Source organism: Orbicella franksi, chromosome 1 (assembly GCF_964199315.1).
Source record: "Orbicella franksi chromosome 1, jaOrbFran1.1, whole genome shotgun sequence".
Taxonomy (NCBI): Eukaryota; Metazoa; Cnidaria; class Anthozoa; order Scleractinia; family Merulinidae; genus Orbicella; species Orbicella franksi.
The window spans coordinates 34643671-34664261 of record NC_138145.1 but is presented as its reverse complement, the minus strand read 5'-3'; the positions used below and the strand labels follow the sequence as shown (position 1 = coordinate 34664261).

The window sequence follows — 20591 nt, the reverse complement described above, 5'->3', positions numbered from 1 at the left end:
CTGCAGGGGACATGTCCTGCTACGTAACAAACATTACTTCACTGGCTTTTGCTTTTGTGATGGTTTAGAACACTTTTCCCTTACATCACCGCTTTTTTCAGTTTAGTCTACCAATTATTTACGCTTTCTCTGATCTCAACCCTTTTTTGTCAGAGAACGTCAAAAAATCAGTGAAAATTTCAAGAAATTAAATGACATCTGAACTCACATAAAGTAAGTTTAGTTCTCGATCACTTTGTCATCAGTTATGATTCTTCATCATTTCTACACCTCCACGCCAACAAAGCACTTAATTGTCGAGGTAGCTATTCAAGTTACGCAAGCATTGTTTCGCTTCCTTGCTTGTCAACTTGACGTTTTCAAAAATAACAAACAATCTAGAGTGTTCTGAGCAATGTTTTCATGGAAGATCCAGAGAAGAAGAATGAGCTCTATCGGGGCTCTTGTAGTTAAGTTCGTTGAATATTGAGCCGGACCGTTTATTTTCGATTACAGATACTGAACACTTCGGCTAAACAGCGTCAAGAATAAGCTCCTTTCCTCATCTTCCTGACATGTTCCCGAGACACTGCTTAATTTAAGACAGGGAACGTAAAGTATGATAAGAGAATTGTCATGTTTTTAGGTTAACACGACTAAGAATCATCTATGAAATGACTCCACGATATTTTGTAAATATATTTAAATGGCAAAAAATAAAAACAAACAAACCTCAACCGCAAGGAGGAATAAGTTACAGACCGTGAATAGTTCGTTGGTGACCCGTGCAGTTATCATGATCATTGCGTCATCCAAAGCGGAAAAACTCCTAGCGTTGCGAGCGTCTTTCACAATAAGTGCGACAAAGCGTAAACAACACTGAAGAAGAGTTATTCTTGCCGATACGAAAAACAGGAATTCAAAACGGTGCTACGCATGAAATAACACTTTCTGGTTTGCACTTTTTTACTTGTCTGCTGAAAAAACGGATGAAATAACACAAAGAGAATTTAGTTTAGAATGACGGGCAGTTTCTTAATCAGTGTTATTCAAGCGTCACATTATGGCCTTTGACTTTGGTTGATACGTTTATTACACTGACTGAAAAAAGAGAGTTGGTACCATTCATTCCTTGTTAACAACAACATCTGTGTATTCTCTGCTCTCATAATTAAAAGAGGTTTTCATGGAGGAACGAGATCTTTTGGAAGAGTACGGGCTGTTAATTAGGCCGCCATCACCTGTTTAACCAAGACAGATAAGCTTTGCACGAGAGTCACAACTAGAAACATGGCGGCGAAGGCCAACATGCCAACAAAATACGACAGAAAGCTCAGGCGTTCATTAAAAAAATGTCATAAGTTAGAAAATATTCAAACTCAACGCACACGATTATAAACTGAAAAGGCTGTGATTATTGCAGAACATATAGTGAAAACCGGCCCCTACCCCCAATCTGCCACGTTTTAAGTCGACTTTGCCGCTCCAAAATGGAAAGTTGAAGTTGGTGCACTAATGTACATCAACCACACTGAGTGTAAAACGGCTTCTTATTAGCAATCGCTCATCGGCACTCAACACGTTTGGACGCATTGCCTTTAAACGATATTGTCATCTTGTTTACTGATCACATTTATCAAGAAAGCATAACAATAGGAAGAGAACGGTCTGTTAGCTCTTTTGTCGTTGCTGTTTCACTGAATTGTATTGCCTTTTTTTTAATGCAAAAAGAATTGAAAACGATAAATTCATCTGAAACATTGTCATAATTACAAAAGGTTAGACTGAAACTGTCTTCAATGGTAGGTTCCCACATTCCTACAAGTATTTAACAATGACTGAAGTAAAAACCTTAAGATCATTCTCTCTAAATGTTCTCGAGTACATCTCTATCAACAAGCTGGGCAGGAAAGGTACAAGTCAGACTTTTAGCTCGAAAGTCAACCGTGACTACATGTCAATCACACCGCCTACTGCAGCTAATCAGCGTTAAACAAGGGAACCCATTCAATTGTGCTGCAAAGATGTTTCTATCGAGAAGATCAAAACTCGTTTACAATACTTCTGACTTGGATAAATGCAATAGGTACATCAGCAACTTATATCATTTGGTGCATAAGCCAAATCTAACAAAAAGGGACGAAACAGTTGCATGTGAGTTTGATATCTATGGTATGCAAGTGATTTGAAACACAGTTCTAATTTTTCTGCAAGGTCGCTATTGCCAAGTAGATATGATACAACTAGAGCTTCGGAAATGGTCACTTTACGAATAAAAGCTTACTTTTGTATTGGCTCACTTTTCACTTTTATACTCGCCCGGAGAGGTGGGAGTGGGTACAATTTCTACTCACCTTCTAGTGAGGCAGTAATCATATATGACCTCCTTTCTTCGCCTGTATTATTATATTTTGTCCGTGTTTTTATTTCAACCACGGCATGTATTTCAGTGCTGAAAATTGCTGTCGGTCATGATGACTTTGTCCGACCAAATTTGTGAAATTCAGACCGACTAATTTTACATTAGTAACTTAGCTTTTAGTCGTAAAGATCTTGTTTGTAGACCATATTTGCTTTGAAACTTATTAAAAGTAAAAATCATATGGATTAGCGTTTTGTTTTGCTTTAACAGCCTCTCCACATGTCTCCAGACTTACCGCACAAAACGTGACACGTGCATTCCTAAGCATACTTATTGCTTCATAGATTGCTATGTCTATAGTCATAAGATTATTTGTGTATGCAAATTAGGTAAATGGTAGCATAAATAGAAATCTGCAGGGACATATCCTGCTACGTAAGGAAAATCACTTCAGTGGCTTTTGTAGTTTTGTGATTTTGTGTAGAACACTTTTCCTTCACGCCACCGCTATTTTAGTTTAGTCTACCAATTATTTACGCTTTCTTTGTTCTCAACCCTTTTTGTGTCAAAGAACGTAGAAAAATCAGTGAAAATTTGAAGAAAGTTAAAATGACATCTGAACATTCTATGAACTAATACTATTATCGTGGTGACACTGAAGTTACGTTAGCTTCGATGGCTGTCATCTGGACGTTTCCAAAAATAACAAACAATCTAGAGTGTTCTGAGCAGTGTTTTGAGGCTAAAACTTCCATAATGTATATAAACTGGAAGAATTCGACAGGAAGGCTCTTGTGGTTAAGTTGGTTGTTTATTGAAACAGTTTATTCCGGATTAAAGATAGTGAACACTTCTGCTAAACAGCGTCAAAGATTAGCTTCTTTTCTCGTCTTGCTGACATGTTTCCGAGATACTACTCAATTTTAGACAAGGAACGTCACGTATGACAGGAAAATTGTTATGTTTTTAGATTATTAGCACGACTAGATAACATCTCTGAAATGACTCCACGCTGGCGCCCCTGTTAATTTATCATGGTACCTCAACCGGCAAAGAGGAATAAGTTACAGACCGTGAAATAGTTCGTTGGTGACCCGTGCAGATATCATGACCGTTGCGTCATCCAAAGCGGAAAAACTCCTAGCGTTGCAAGTGTCTTTCACAATGAAGTGCGGCAAAGCTTAAACAACACTGAAGAAGAGTTCTTCTTGCCGATACAAACAACAGGAATTCAAAACGGTGCTACGCGTGAAATAACACTTTCTGGCTTTGTACTAAAAACGATGAAATAACACAAGGAGAATTAAGCTTATAATGTAAGACGGACAGTTTCTTAGTCAGTGTTTGACTTGACAATTCTTGTCAGCTTGCTCATTTGAAATTTAATCTATTTTAAGAAGTTTACTGGTCACATTTATCAGTAGAAAGATAACAAATACATTGAAAACAATAGAAAGAGAACGGTTTGCCAGCCCTTTTGTAACTGTTGTTTCGTTGTATTGTATTGCTTTCTTTTTGATGTATCGAGAATTGATAACGACAAATTCATCTGAAACATTTTTATAATTCCAAAAGGTTAAAGAGAAACTGTTTTCAGTTGCAGGTCCGTACATTCCTACAAGTATTTAACAATGAAGTAAAAAGCTTCTTAAAGATCATCTTCCTCAAAATGTTATCTCGTAAATCTTTATCAACAAGTTGGGTAGGAAAAGGTACGAGTCAAAGTTTTCGCTTGAAAGCCAAGCGTGACTTCACATCAATCACACCTACTGTGGCCAATCAGGCGTTGCACAAGGGAACCCATTCAATTGCTGTCACTAAAAAAAATGTTTCTATCGAGAAGAATAACACTCGTTTAGAATATTTCTAACTTGGGTAATACAATATGTATATCAGCGGTTATATCATTTGATGGGTCAGACAAGTCTGACTCTAGTTATAATCACCATGCTGTATGACAATTTATTTACCGGTTCAGAAATATTGACGTCATCATGGAAAAAGAAACATAAAGTAAACCATTGTAATCTAATTTAAACGGTGGAAATTTGAAAGGTTTTAAGCTTTTAAAGAAGACAGGAAAATCTGTACGTGAAAACCTGAGCGGATTTGATCACTTTTTGGATTAGGCCTGATGATGAAGAGCATAAAAAGCCTGCTACTCTGTAATTAGAATAATTATCTTTGGCAATGCGGAACTTGGCGGGAATTATGCTTTCAATCGAAAATGAATTAAAAGAACGAAAACAAAGGATATCATATTGGTTCTTCAAATAAACTGATAACGTGCCGCTATGAAGCAAAGCGACAATATTGCCATCTTAACCGTCAACAAATGCATCATTTGTGAAAGAATAAGTTTCCGACCTGGACTCGTATATTAAACTCCGGAGATGTTGTTATTTGAGCCGACTTCGAAAAAGAAGGGAGCAGTGCTTCTCTTTCCAACGAAAATGAAACAAAACCGATTGTGGGTAGACAACATGCGTATATATTGCATCTCTGTTGACCAATTTGTTTCAGCTCTGCTCACATAGTTTTCATCTTTTTGAAGCAGGAAAAATTACGCAATGAAGGTTACTTGAAGTTAGTACAAAAACTACGGCGAAAAACGGACAGAATTTTCCCTTGGAAAACTGAGATCGAGAGAGTCAAGGACTTCTAACATGTCATTTAATTTCAAAACGAGAAACAAGGCAAACATATTTCGGTTTTCCTTCATTAGAGTTTCAGTACTCCTGAAGATTTAGAAATGCGTGATTACTGTTTGCTTGAGTAACTTCAATTTTTTTGTGTCATTCAGCAAACTTGAAAAGAATAAATTGTCGCTGAAGGTTTTCGCTAAATCCTGTATTAACCCTCGAGATACTTCCCTCAGCAGTTGTAAACTTGCCAGGAAAATATATAGTTCTTTGCGGATATTGAACCCTTCCGAGGCTATTACCTTCTATAAAAACATTCCTGGTTAGGAAAAAACTTATGAAATACCAAGCATTTAATATTTGAATGAAACGACGTGATATATTTACTCAAATCACGTCAATTAAAGCGAGAGTTTACTTTAGCCATGGAAGTATTTTATGCAACGTAGCGGCATTGCGTTTTTAATTGAAGTAACGGCATATTGAAGAGTGGCAAGTTAAGCGGGTTGTTGCATTGGTATAGAATGCTTTGCCATGAGAACGTTACCCAGAACAGTAAATTCGTTTAAGAATTACAACGTTTTGGGTTGATAGTTTGATTCAGAAATAATTTTACTTGATTATTAATTCAACGAAACAGGAAAAAAGCTTGAAAGCAGCTGGGGGTAAATGATGCGTGAAGAGCTGAACACAATGGCACACGATATTAAATTGTCTTTCACAAACAAAAGTGCTCATCCATTGATGCTAAAATTCTAAGGATCGAAACGTGTTAAGACAAAGCCCTTAAAATGGGAACCCAGTTGCACTAAGCCTCCAGGTTAACAAGACGAAAACTACTTTCGACTAAAACTTTTACACTTTCCTTGAAAATATTTCATACCATCGAAACCGACACTGAACAAGTCCAAACAACTTGCGTTTTCCTAACTTTAACAACTGTTGCGAATTATTCAGCCCGTATGAAAGTTCGTTAATTAATCTCAAAGATGTTTTTTTTCCCTTTTATTGTCTATATCGTATTGATAAAGAGCTTTGTTCTTTCAACCGTGATAAGTCCATTATATAACAAGTGGCACATGATCACTTGTTTTCGAAATCGCCAACCAGTTTTGACATCATAATAGCCTGTGTGCATATGACGCACGTCAGTAGTAAGCCGAGCAGCCTACCGGTGCGGCAACGTTTTTACTCCAAGCTCTCACAAATCAAGTGAAAAAATCAAAGCCATCAGCATTGTTGAAGTGCAACTGGCGAAATTTGATCTTTCCCGAAGAGGACGGAGCAACTCATAGAAAGTGGCATAAGAGAGGGATTAAATATGATGGTAGGTTTTCGCGCCGAAACTGACATAATCCACGTAACTTTCCGGCCATAACAAACTTCTCGTTTTACATATTCGTAGACGGGCTATAATTGGTTTTTGTAGTGTAAGCGAAGTTCTTCACTTCAAAGCCAAAGCTGATCCTATGGCCATTTTATCGAACGTTTCTTGCCTCAAATAACTGTTGTTTTGTGTTAATGATCTTTAGGACTACCTGAAGCGTGTGGAATTTTTTCCTGTTTCGGACTTTTTTGATTTTTCGACCTAGGATCTTATATTCTTCAGACACTTGTAGCAAAAGGTAGAGGAATATTCATCCTAGCTCGCAAGGCGCCAAATAGTGGTTTTACTCAATATCACGGGTGATGTTGGACAGACAGCGAGCGTAACGTGTTTATGACTTACTTCAGGAATTCACGCATGAGCGATTCTTTATTCATCAAACATGTGCAGGCAGTGGAGTATAAAATTAATTACTTGCAGCACGCCAAAACTAAGCAAATAAGTGTAGTTAACTTCGCTTGTAGCCGTTTTGGTTACTTCTCGACAACTGCAGTTTTTACGACCAGTACGAATTTGATTTTACAATCTTGATTGACTACAAGTTTTGAGTTACCGCAAGTTACCGTTACTTCTTTTCTACACTCAGACTATGCAACTTGTTTTGTTTGCAACTTTTTGGACCATGAATTTTTCTATAATCCCTGCAAGACTTTATCATATCTTTTACTGAGACGAACATTTTTCAACTTTGTCAGCTTGATTACCCACAAAACGTTGACAATATCGCGAAAAAGGATTAAGTAATAGTAGGATATTAAGTTTGAAAACAACGGACCTTTCCTTGATCGTTTAGTTCATATTTTTAGCCTAATTTTCTTCGTAAATTTTTAATATTTAAATAACCTCAATGTTGAAGTGTATTTTGTTTTGTTGTAAAAAGTCTCAATTCACATGTATGCATCTTTAATACAATAATAATAGATTTCTATTTACATTGTGATATACATTTTTCAGAAAGAAAACGTGACATTGACTGTTTTTTTTAAAATTTGGTATTAGTAAATCAAAACTATATGTATTATACTTTAAATTGATCAGCAAAACCTAGGAGAAACTATTTGTAAAAGAACAAAGAAAAATTAAGAAGGTTTTTCAGTATTGCAGTTTAACGTTGCTTGGAAACCAATGTAAATACCGGTGTGTAAACACATGGATAAATGACTCATTGCCGAGTAATTTTCTTGAAATAACTGATCAATATGTCGGATAATGAACTCCAATATTAGAAATATATAATATAAGTAGGTTCCATTTGTTACACTGCTTAGATCTAAAGCACTTCTGATATTTAACATATTGCGTGATGTAAAGTTGTTATATTGGTAACTGACTGTAAAGCGCATTTGCTTCTGTCTTGTCCAGGTGCCAATTTTGTATTTATTTATTTATTTTTTGTACTGAACTATTTTTAACTTTAAAGAAGAATTAATTCATGTCGTCCATTGTTTACAAATTTATCATAAGTTATTGCTCAGTGACCTGTAGATTTTTTGAGTACGGGTTTCTTGACTTATCTTTTGGCGTGATATTAACAACTTTTAGAAAGATATAAATCGAGATTTGTCGCACTCAATTTTGACAACTAAGATTCTCCCCACTTTTTAGTTTAATTACTTTTCTGATGGGTAACTCTTAGCTTAAGATATAAAGTTCATCAGTTATACTAATGTTTGGCGCTTAAACACAAAGAATATATGACTCTTCAAATTTGGAAAAAGGATACTTTTTGCTACTTACAGTTCAAACGTACGTTTTTGTCGCTCTGAAACTGCACATGTTACGTTTATCATCTTTTCACCGTTTCAGACACTCGCTTGGGGCAATTTGTGATATTAGAACACCTTTGTAGTCAAATATTCAAGGGACGTAATCGCATTGAACTTTTAAATATATTGATGCGACGTATAAGAGCGGTTGCAGTGTAACGACAAAAATAATACATTTAATTGAGGCACAGCTATATTAGTGTTATTTACAAAATACAGTTCCCTTTTTGTCTCAAACAAAAATAGCAAATTCAACGCAGGCACGTAGTTTTTGTTCTCAGGCAAACATCTCGGGGTTATATCTCTGTTGAGCAATATTGACCTACATGTAGATGAGATCGTGCTTTAAGATTTAAACTTTATAGCATTTAACCTAATTGTTAAGGTTAAAATAGGCATTTTTATAAACGACTTTGTTTATAAATAGACTTACAATCAATTAGCAAAGTATCATTTGTTCGTTTTACCTGCGTCAATGTTTTGATTTAAACCGCACAGCGCAAAAAATAGTAAGTTTACATAAGTGGCTGTTGCTTGCTTGGATTTTAAAGTTCACCTCCTGTTTATTAAGTTACCATGGCAAGTTATCGGCGAATGAAAAGTCTGATTTAAAACAAGGTCACAACATAACAACAAGTATTGTACTCTGAGGATCGAAATTGCTCACATTGAAATAAAATTGTCGTTTCTTTGCGCGGATCTTAATGATATCACCAAAAGAGCCCTCTAAGGCTGGAAAGCTTAGAACTGTTATACGAGATGAAAAGAAATTTTCTACCAAGCGATGGTAAGTTTTATTTAGTATTAGTATATATTTTGCATAAAAAGTACAATTTGTGGAGTCTTGACGGGGAGTTCCGTGATGTCTTTTTTGAGCAAAAATACAAGCAATTATTTGAGCCAGAAGAGCCCTTTTACCTTTATAAATTCGGTATCTGATTAAAGCCATTTTTCACAGAACTGTTTCTGATATTTTGGAAAAAGATTTATGGATTAGATAACCACGAAAATATAGATTACGTACCGAAAGTAGCAAAAGTGTGTTGTGAAGGAAATGAAAAGATAAAAGGCATTTTTAAGACGTCTGCAGAACCTTTCCTTTCCCACTTCACATGTCTTTATCTGATTGAAACTAGGAAACGTGAATAAATATTTTTCTAGACGAATATATTACAAGGACAAGGCTAATATACGCATACATAGTTTTTATATCCCTCACTCGATCTTCCAATCTGTCCAATATCACATATAATCAATTTAATTTTTTCGCTTTGTTAGACGTTACGTAAGTGGTGACGTCAGTGGAAATAATTATGGAAATAATCCGGCAGAATTTACCACAACATACCTTAGAATGTTTTTGTTTTTATTATTACTATTATTATTATTAGTTATTATTATTATTATCATTATTTTGAGAAAAAACCCTTTACTTAAAGTGTATCTGAAGTTAGAGGCAACAGGACCAAGAAGAGTCACTTTACTTTCGGTCAGTTACTTCATTTTAGGAGAATACAACTTTAACATCCATTGAAAACCAGACTGATCAGTTGACAAGTAAATTATTAGAATTAACTTATCTCCTAGTTATTGATACTTATGACCCTTTTGTAAACATAAACTGATACATAAACTGTATCGTTTTCCGATATAGTTTATTAAAACCAAACACCAAACTTTGCTTCTCATAGTTTTAACACTTATTACTTAGTTTAATGTATCTCTTAACCAGTAAAATCTCGCCACGTTTTCTAGTTTTTGCTGTCCTTAACGCTTCTTAACGTTTCGAATACTGGAGAAATCAGGTGGAATCATCTTTGCTTGTTACGAAATTTATGACAAGACTATTACTTATATTAAAGCACTGAATATAAAAGTCACCTAAAACAAAGAGGGCAACCAATACTGGATCTTTATATAGGATTTCTGTCGTCACAAATCTATTTCTGTGTCTTGTGACCTATGTATAACAAATGTGCTTTTCATCTTTTATTACTGCGGCTTACGTAACTATGTTAATAAATAATATCTTCGATTCGAGAGGAAATTCATAGTGTGTTCGCCTACAAAAGTAATTGTGAAGTTATCTTCAAATAACGCCAGTAGCGTTGAAAATTTCTAAAGTAACGCGCTTTGTTTTGCAATGCAGGCGTCAACTGTTGAAAAGGCGGCGTATTTGAGACCACAGTTCAACCCGGTAAAGACAAAACAGCAGAAGGAAGCAGTGAAGCCCAGTTTTTTTAAGTTTACCGAGCAAGATTTATATGATTACCTGCATCAGAAGAGTGGAAAAGTTGAGACGATTAATATTGAAGAATCCAGGAATAGGAAACTGGAAGACAATGGTGCGGGGACGGAGAAACAGTCTTCGTGTAAGTTAATCTGTATCTGTTCTAAAGTTCTCTCTTTTTTTGTTTGCTTGTTTACTTGAGAGTAGTGTGATATGCGGACAGAGAAACTATTTAAAGTAAATTTCAAAGCGGAAAGTTGTCTGTTTTAGCTAAGAAAAGCACTTAGTACAACCCGAGATTTCCGAGATTAACACTTAAGTATAACGGAGCATCTTAAATTGGTAAGATCAGCTCGCAAAAACGTTTCATGTACTCGTCAAACGTCCATAATTTTGGAGATGTCATGGTTTGGTACGATAACCTAGGTTGGATAGTAGAGCCTGCTTCAGTTGCATAACAACCAGTCAACATTCAGCTAAAAATCTGGTCGCTAGTCAGTTGTTAAAAAGGGTATCGGGGACGACTGAGAACAATCTTTTAGTTAACTGAAATTTCAGGCGGGCCACTTGTTGAAACTCCATCCAAACTTTCCGAGATAAACATAGATATATCATGGCATACAGATGGAAAATAGAACTCATTCCATGTTTTACCTTCAGTTTGCAGAACATGTAACAAGGTATACAACATACGCTGTCCTATTCACTCATCCCACAACACACCTGACCTTAGCTACCCAGGGGACTGGGACAGCTATGCCATGAAGTCATTCCCTGATGTGGTGCAGTTGTGTAAATCCAGCATCCCAGGCAAGAAGTATGGCGTGGCTGCCAAGCAACACATTCCTGTGGGTACGTGGATAGGTCCTTACGAGGGAAAGCGAATTAATCCAGATGAAATCAACCCAAACATGGACTCCTCGTACTTGTGGGAGGTATGAGAACAAAACAAAAATTACTTGTGTTTAACTGAATGTTACTGACCTATTGAGTGAAGTGTTTCCAGAGTGACTTGACTAAACTCCATCTTCCGAACCTGTCTATTAGTGTAGCTTGTTTATATCTGACAAACTAGATTAATGGTTTTGTGAAGTCATTATCTATCGAGTTTATTTCCTTGATACTCCAAATTAGTGCCTACTCTTCTCCGACAATATCTTCGTGCGATAGATATTGAGCTGATTTATAAATCCTGTTTTGAGTGATATTTCGTTTTACCGTTTAGCTAGTTGTAAAGACCACAAACTGATTACAACAATGTATCCGTTTTTACCTACACAATTACTGATTTCGCTTTTACAATAGAGAATTAATCATTAACTTCATTCTCTTTAATCTCAGATTTACAAAGATGGCCGCCTCTTGTACTATCTTGATGCGACAGACGAGGCCACCTCAAGCTGGATGCGATTCATAAAATGTGCTCGTCACAGAAACGAGCAAAACCTGTTTGCTTTCCAATACTGTGGCAATGTCTACTACCGAGCCTTCAGAGAAATTCCCATAGGGACAGAGTTACTGGTGTGGTATGAAGATCTCTACCCGCAGTACTTTGGGATTCCGTTAAGCATACACGACTTGAATTCAATGGGTGAGTCAACGTTTTCTTCCGTTGTTATGTATTTTATTACCCGGTGTTTATTTATGTTCAAGTAAATGAAAACTGCTGCGTAGGGACGATTTCGGAAATTTTAAAGATCTCAAAGATTTACAAGTGGGCCAAAGACGGCGCGAAAGACGTTGTCTGTTTGGGAATCTGGTACCCAATTAAGTCTCGCAACATGATAGTTCTGCAATGTTTAAACTTTTTAAACTGAAGATTTCTCATTACATTTTGACGACTTTGTTTTGCAACTTTCACTCTTAACTTAACATCAACAGAACTGAACAGTACTTATTTTTTCGCCTCAGGTTCCAGGCCTTACCCAGTGATGGCGACGCCGTACGCAGATGAACAACAAATTTCCCCCGTTCCTCCTCCGACCTCTGCTGCTATGAGACAAGCGTCTCCGCAGGTGACTGGACCTAACCAGAGAACATCACCGCGTGATTCGCCACAAGTAAGAACCGCGCAAGAAAGAGAACTTCAAGCAAACAAACAGATACCAAAGGAAAGCATCAAACGAAAGCACGAAGAAAACGACCGCAGCAACAATGCTAAGAAGGTGAAGCTGCAGAGCACGCAGAAGACTGACGGTCCAAAAGAGATGCTACGGAAGTTAGAAGAGGCACGTCTCAAGGACAAGACAGATCTGCCTTGTGAATGGCCGCGTGTAGCTGACGGAGAATTCATCTTGGAGAATGGCGAACCAAAGATATGGCATTGTGGTCAATGTGACAAATCTTTCGCTCAGCGCAGTCTGCTTCAAATGCACGTCTGTTCCAGAAATCCAAACAGACCTTACCAGTGCGGTCACTGCGCACAGGAGTTCGCGCATCCTAACGAGCTGCGCACGCATGCTGTCATTCATTCTGGCAAAAAGCCATTCAAGTGCGGATTTTGCTCGCGAACCTTCGCCGGAGCCACGACTCTTAACAACCATGTCCGAACCCACACAGGAGAGAGGCCTTTCACCTGTAACAAGTGCTACAAAACTTTTTCACAAGCATCGCAACTCAGCAAGCACAAGAGATCCCTCTATGAATGCTTCTCTTGAGAATTTTTCTGTCGTGAGGACCCCAAGAACAATTTTACATTAGCAACTATAAGATTGCGTGGAGTTGTAAACATTTATATATCACGTTATAAAAAGGACTCTTGTGTATTTTATAATTAGAAACACTTTGAGCGTAACTCTAAGTAATTTGTATTTCAACGTGTTTTCCTACCTTTCATTGTGGCGTTTTAGTCACACCGGATTTTAAACAACAACGACAGAAAATAACTGTTGGTCTTAACCAGTTAAGTGATTTACAAGTAATATTTACCTGTTTCATTATCGAGTCTTTAAAATTGTTGTTTTTTTACTTATTTCTAACCTTAGCTAGTTAAACTAGGGATGCGTTTCTTTGGAAAAATCCAAGATTGTTTTTTTCAATAAAAGCAAAAACGGATTTTGTCTTTCTGTACTAAACAGATTCATCCATGATCACATTCTTTGGTTCGTTTGATGCACCATGATCCGAGTGATCCTCGATTATTCTGTTTAGTAAAGAAACGCAAAATCCGTTTTCGGATTTAAGAATCCAAACTTCGATTTTCCCAAAAAATTGCACCCTAGTTTAAAAGATTACGGAAACACTGCGCAAATCCGTTTGTGTATTAAGTAATTATTTTAATCAATGGACTCGTTCCAACAAAAGAAAAACTGACGTAGTTCATGTTATCGCAATATTATGGATGAAACTTCACCAGGCGCTCATCACTCAGGAGAATCCAATGGAAGTCATTTTCAGAAAAATTTACCTTTCGTCACCATGGAGATCATAAAGATACAAATTACAGAGGTTGACGACAACGTATCATTAGTATTCTAGAAGACAATCTGCAGGTTAAAAATAGATGTAAATATTGACATAATCTCCTGAGTAATGAGCTCATGGTTATTTTAATTTTATTTTTTTCCAGAAATTCCTCGACTGTCTAGACCAACTCTAAAGGGACACCATAAGTGCTGACGTATATGCGTGTTAAGCTCAAGAGCGAAATATATTTATATACTTGTAAATAAACAGACATTGCTGTATATTTTTGGAAAACCTTTCAAAAAGGTTCGAGAGCAATACATTCGTTTTCTTAATGTATATTTACTTGCGCTTGTAAAATATCACCAACCGGTATTCATTAAAATACACTGCGTTCGTTATTGAAATTCCTTTATTTGAAATTCCATGGAAAAATAGCATTGTTTTAACGTTTCTTCGATAAAAGAAACAAAATTTCTCGCCTTGTTTCCACATAAGGGAGAAAGGTTTTCCACGAGTTGCCGAATTTTTCTTTAAAAAGTTTCCCCCAATTTGTTAAAACGAAAACGAAACTTTTTTCTGTCATTTGCTCTAATCACTCTAAGAAAGTAAGCTTTCCAAGGCTCTAAAAACCATCTCATCTTTATAAGGTATGTTATCTTTCAAACGTGAAGATATCGACATTTATGGAAAAATGTGTAATACGGTTATGCTAAATGAGCCAAAAACTGTCGATATCAAGTCAAAAGATTTTCGAAACCTCCTCGGAAATCTCCGGCAAACGTCGAGAATCTTACTTAAAATTCGTGATAATCGGGAACGCATGTATAGCCTTTAGGAAACATATTCGGAGATTATTCGGAAATATTCAGAAAATGGTAAGACGAATATAAACACTAAAAGCTGCTCCGATTTCTCAGAATGGTTAAAAGTGGCTCAGAATGCAAAAAGGTTTCAATAATTCATAGAGGGAAAAAGACTTTGTTCGAAGGGAAAAATTTGCTCCAATCAAGAGAAGTTGCCATGCAACTTTTCTTTTGAATTTTATTAATTTTTACTGTACATTTTAGTAAAATTACACGAAAAGAAATGCATTAATACTAATAGAACAAATTTAAAATTTTACAGATGTATTTGTCTCCATGAAATAAAACAAAAAAATTATAAAGAAATGAGAACTAAAAGCAGAAATAAAGAAAAACACTAGGAGAAGACAGAGATACTCAAATATTGACATACTCGAGTACAGAGCTTACTGATACAGTATCAGACCTTTTCACACTTTTTATATAGCTTGGCAAGTTTATCATTAGAGTGGAACTCCGTTAATCAGGCCACCAAGTTAATCAGTCTATTTAAAGTGACATCTTGACAAATATATCTCAATTACACTGTTCTTTAACACGCATTCGAAATGCAGACACAAAAATTATATTTCACAGACTCCGTTCAAAGTGTATGAGACAACAAATGGTAGGAATTTCCCGGTTAGTGCTTCAAACCACTTCTAAACGCCAACAGAAGGGCGAACCCCCGTGAAGAAACAATAGAAGGGCCCTGGGACCTACATATCGTGGACCCATGATGCTTCGATGGCTTTTTTCCTTGTTCTTCAAACCATTCGGTAAGTATTTTGCTTTTGCCCTGCTTTTTTTTACAAATTCTAATCGTTTTTTAGGCTATACCTTGTGTTTTTACACAGTAGGTTTCTTTTAGGTGATATTTGTCGCTGTTCAGGATATTTAAAATCGTTGAACATGTCCCATAGAGGACACAAGTCGCGTAAAAGGTCTCGTTCTTGGTCGCCATCTTCCCGCCAAAACTCCGTTTCGTCGCCTGACGTACATCATGAAGGGTCTCCGCCGAAACGACGCAAGGACGAAAGCGATTCCCTTCAGAAGATTCTTCAGGCGATTGAACGTCTTTCCAACCGAATAGACTCGTTAGAGTCCCGAGCAAATCAGCCAGAAACTATTGCAGATACTGATTGTAATATATTCGTAACCGGAAGTTGTGTTAAGCTGTTGTATTAACCAAGATGCTTAGAGAATAAAGTTGTTGTGTTAAGCAAGCCTCGTCAACTTGTGTTGTTATGTCACCGAGCCATACTTTTGCCAGTATGTTTCATTTTGGCGACGAGGATGGGATACTCTACATGCACGAAGACGCATGAGAAATCCCGTGAAGTTTTGATTTTCTCTGTGTGAGGAAAAAGGTTTGTTTTCGACCGAGGCAACTTGATCAAAGTTTGAGCACGTGCTATCAAAATGGCGGGAATTGGATTGTTTGGTCGTGTCGGCGAGTTCAGCCCTGAGCGAGAGACTTTTCGTTCCTATGTGGAAAGAATGGAAATGTTCTTCATGGCAAATAATATCATAGAAGAAACAGGCGAGGGTAAAGAGGAAGCCAATCTCGCAGTTGCAAATAGAAAACGTGCTATCTTTCTGACTGAGATTGGACCCGAAGCATATTCTACCCTGAGCAATCTGCTGGCACCAGTGAAACCAAAAGACACTCCTTTTGCGGACGTTGTCAAAGCATTGGAGAAACATTACAATCCAGCGCCATTGGAGATAGCAGAGAGTTTTCATTTTGGAACTCGCTTTCAAAAACAAGACGAATCCATCAGTGACTTTATTGTGGCCTTGAAGAAGTTATCGATTCATTGTAACTATGGAAGTTTCTCAACCGAGCTCTGAGAGACCGTTTTGTGTGCGGATTGAACAATCCCAAAATACAGAATAAACTTTTGAACACCGAGGATCTTTCTTTTGAGAAAGCGTGCCAGATTGCAAAGTCAATGGAAATGGCAGAGAAGAACACCCAAGAATTCCGTCCTGTCAGTGCAAGTGACGACAGCCAAGGCATAGTAAATAAACTGGAAACTGTAAACATTAAGGAACCCTCATGTTACCGGTGTGGTGGTAAGCATGCTGCATTTAAGTGTAAATTTAAGTCAGCAAAATGCTACAAATGTAGCAAAGTAGGTCACCTTGCATCAGTTTGTCGCAGTAAAGATGTTGAGTCTAGCATGAAAACAAAACAACCAGGAGCTAAAGGTACTGTTCATAGTGTCTTAGAATCAAACACAGAAGGTTATGATGATAATGATGAGTTAGGTATTTATTCCATGTATGCAGTTGGTACAGATAATCCTACCAACAAAAGTTATACTGTAGAAATGACCATAAATGGTTCACCATGTTCAATGGAAGTAGACACTGCAGCTGATTACTCAATAATGAGTAAGAGCACACATTTTCAGAAATTCAGTAATTTTCCACTTCGTCCGTCAAAAGTTGAATTGAAAACCTATACGGGTGAAACCCTTACATTGTGTGGTGAAATGCTGTGTGATGTAGTGTACAAGGGCCATGAATATACATTGCCAATTATTGTAGCTGATTATGAGAAGAAGCCTACTTTGCTGGGAAGAAATTGGTTAAACCATATAAGGCTTGAGTGGGGTGAAATATTTAGTTTAACAAGATCCGAGTTGGAAAGTGCCAAAAGTCAACTTGATGGATTACTAGTTAAACACAGTGAGTTGTTCAAAGATAGCTATGAGGGCATGAAAGGGTTGGAAGCACACCTCACCATGAAAGATGGTGCAAAGCCCATATTTATTAAGCCACGTAGGGTTCCATATGCACTAAAAGATGAAGTTGAAAAGGAGTTGGATAAATTAGAGAAAAATGGGGTAATCGTTAAAACTGACAGATCAGACTGGGCAAGCCCAATAGTAGTTGTGCCAAAGGCTGACAAATCGGTTAGAATTTGTGGGGACTACAAAGTAACCATCAACTCTGCTGTTGAAGATGAGCAGTATCCCCTTCTCACCCAACAGGACTTGTATGCTGCCCTCTCGGGATCAAAATTTTTCAGCAAACTTGATTTGTCGCATGCATATGCTCAGCTAAGTGTTGATAAAGCAAGTCGTGAGTACCTGACAATTAGCACACACAAGGGACTCTATTCCTACAGCAAATTACCCTATGGGGTTAAATCAGCACCTAAAATATTCCAAGCTAAAATGGATATGATTTTGCAAGGAGTAGAAAAATGTGTGTGTAAGCAGGATGACATTCTTATTGGTGGTGTCAGTTGGCAGGAGAAAATCCTGGCTGAGGTATTGGAGAGGTTGCATAAATATAACCTGCATTTGAAGATGGCAAAGTGTGAATTTCTGAAGAGGGAAGTTGTCTATTTGGGTTTGAAGATAGATGCTGAAGGTTTGCACCAGTTGAGGAAATAGTGGATGCTGTAAAAAGGGCACCAGTACCACAAAACGTCAGTGAGTTGAGATCTTTTTTGGGTATGGTCCAGTACTATCACCCATTTCTACCAGGTTTAGCAACCACACTAGCACCACTACATGAGCTCCTCAAAAAGGGTGTCCAGTGGACATGGACAAAAGAGCGTCAGCAAGCATACGAAGCTTGTAAACAAGGTCTCACCAGTGATGCACTGTTGGTGCATTATGATGGGGACCGTGAACTGAGACTTGCTTGTGATGCGTCCAGCTATGGAATTGGAGCAGTTATTAGCCATGTGATGGATGATGGCCAGGAGAGGCCAATAGCCTATGCCTCTCGGACACTGAGTTCAAGTGAAAGGAACTACGCACAAATTGAGCGTGAAGCATTATCAATTGTTTTTGGTGTAAAAAAATTCACCAGTTTTTTGTATGGGCGTAAGTTTACCCTGATCACTGATCACAAACCATTGTTGGCAATTTTCAATCCAAAATCCGCTATCCCCACACTAGCTGCAGCTCGAATGTAGAGGTGGGCTCTAGTAATTTCGGCGTATGACTATGAGATTGAATACAAAAGATCTGAAGACCATGCCAACTGTGATGCTCTCTCAAGCCTACCACATGAGGACTCCACAGTGGGAAGTGAGTGTGTGGTCTACAGTGTGAGTGTAATTGATGATGATTTTCCAATCACTGCAGGAGATATAGGAAAGGCAACCCTTGTAGATCCTGTACTTGGTAAGGTACATCAATTTGTGATGTCAGGTTGGCCAGAAGGGTGTCCTGATGAGACCCTCAAACCCTATCATAATAGAAGAAATGAGCTGTCCTGTGAACAGGATTGTGTCCTTTGGGGCTCTAGGGTGATTATTCCACCAATCTTTAGAGCCAAAATGCTGGGGCAGTTGCATTGGGAAGACCCTGGTATATGTGGTATGAAAGCAATTGCTCGTACATGCATGTGGTGGCCAAAAATGGATCAGGAAATCGAGGAAGCAGTGAGAGTATGTACAGTATGCCAAAATGTTAGAAATGCCCCACCCAGTGCACCCCTGATCCCATGGAAGTGGCCAACTAGACCATTTCAACGGATCCATATTGATTTCTGTCAGAAGAGTAATGATTACTTCCTTGTAGTAATCGATAGCCACTCAAAGTGGATTGAAGTGAAACATATGAGCTCTACAACTACTGAACGGACTATTGATGAGCTCCGTTTAATTTTTGCTACTCATGGTTTACCTGAAGAGGTGGTGTCTGACAACGGACCACAGTTTACGTCCATTGAATTTGCTGAATTCATGCGCAAAAACGGCATCAAGCACACGTTCGTTCCACCCTATCACCCTCAATCTAATGGGGCAGCGGAGAGGTCTGTGAGAGTTGTTAAGGATGCTTTAGTTAAACAAGTGCTTGAGGGTAAAACGGGCATCTCTATGAAACACAGACTTGTTAATTTTCTATTTCGGTATCGCACAACCCCTCACAGTACAACTGGTGTGACCCCCGCTGAGTTGATGGTGAAGCGTTGCCCAAGAACAAGATTAAGTCTGATTAAGCCTAATCTGGCACAAGTTGTAGAGAATAAGCAAGAGAAACAGAAAATGTATAAGGATTTGAAATGTAAGAGGGAAAGATCCTTTGTAAGAAATGACAGGGTGCGGGTACGAAACTCGAGGGCTAATTCTAAGACTGATAAGTGGATTCCAGGCACTATAATTAAAGTTTGTGGGCCCAGAACCTATGTAGTTAGGACAGGACACAAAACCAGATATGTGCACACTGATCACATGATAAGAGCACATGATAATGTACCAGATGATGTCAGTGAGCCAGATGTCGTGGTGCCTGAATCAAGTGGTCAGAAAATAAATGATGATAATGTGAATCCTCTCGATAGTACTTCTGAACCACATGTAGATCTGCCCGAAAACGAGGATACTGTTGTATCTCCTTTAGTTGTAAGTCGTCCACCTACAGTTTTGCGAAGATCTCAAAGGATTAGAAAACCAGTTGTTAAACGTAACCTGTAACTGTAGGTTATCACTATGTCTTGGGTATAAGAGCATCCTGAAAATCTGGGGGAAAGCAGTGTAATATATTCGTAACCGGAAGTTGTGTTAAGCTGTTGTATTAACCAAGATGCTTAGAGAATAAAGTTGTTGTGTTGAGCAAGCCTCGTCAACTTGTGTTGTTATGTCACCGAGCCATACTTTTGCTAGTATGTTTCACTGATGATGATGCTTTGTCGATTATGTCGGGTGAAACGTCAGGCTTGGAGATTAGCGAATCTTTGACGACCGAAGCGTCTTTTTAAGACAGCTACTACGCCCATTAGGCCACCCGTAGAGCCTATTCAGGCACCCGTAGCGCCTACTAAGGCACCAACAGAGTCTAGTAAGACATCTGACGAAGCTGAAAACTCAGCGAAATCTAGTGATGATCACAGGCTGTTCCACCCACTTGCCAAGTCAACCTCCTGGAAACCATCAGCTTCTTTCTCCAAGTTTCTTGATACTAATTTTCGGAGAAAATTATCTTTCATCTTAACAGCAATCTCTC

General features: G+C 37.9%; 1 protein-coding gene across 2 annotated transcripts; it reads left to right on the top strand.

The window, feature by feature from the left end:
* The first annotated feature begins 6007 nt into the window (after window positions 1-6007).
* LOC145460494 (putative histone-lysine N-methyltransferase PRDM6) lies at window positions 6008-14248 on the top strand. 2 transcript variants are annotated; one of them, XM_081445333.1, is made up of 5 exons: window positions 6008-6310; window positions 10286-10508; window positions 11027-11301; window positions 11708-11957; window positions 12278-14248. In XM_081445333.1, exons 1-5 carry the CDS (start codon window positions 6305-6307, stop codon window positions 13021-13023), a joined length of 1500 nt encoding a protein of 499 aa, XP_081301459.1. In that variant the 5' UTR covers window positions 6008-6304; the 3' UTR covers window positions 13024-14248. The 2 variants fall into 2 exon arrangements, with proteins under 2 accessions (XP_081301459.1, XP_081301466.1); XM_081445340.1 differs by lacking the exon at window positions 6008-6310 and having other exon boundaries at window positions 9522-10508.
* Window positions 14249-20591: the final 6343 nt, after the last annotated feature.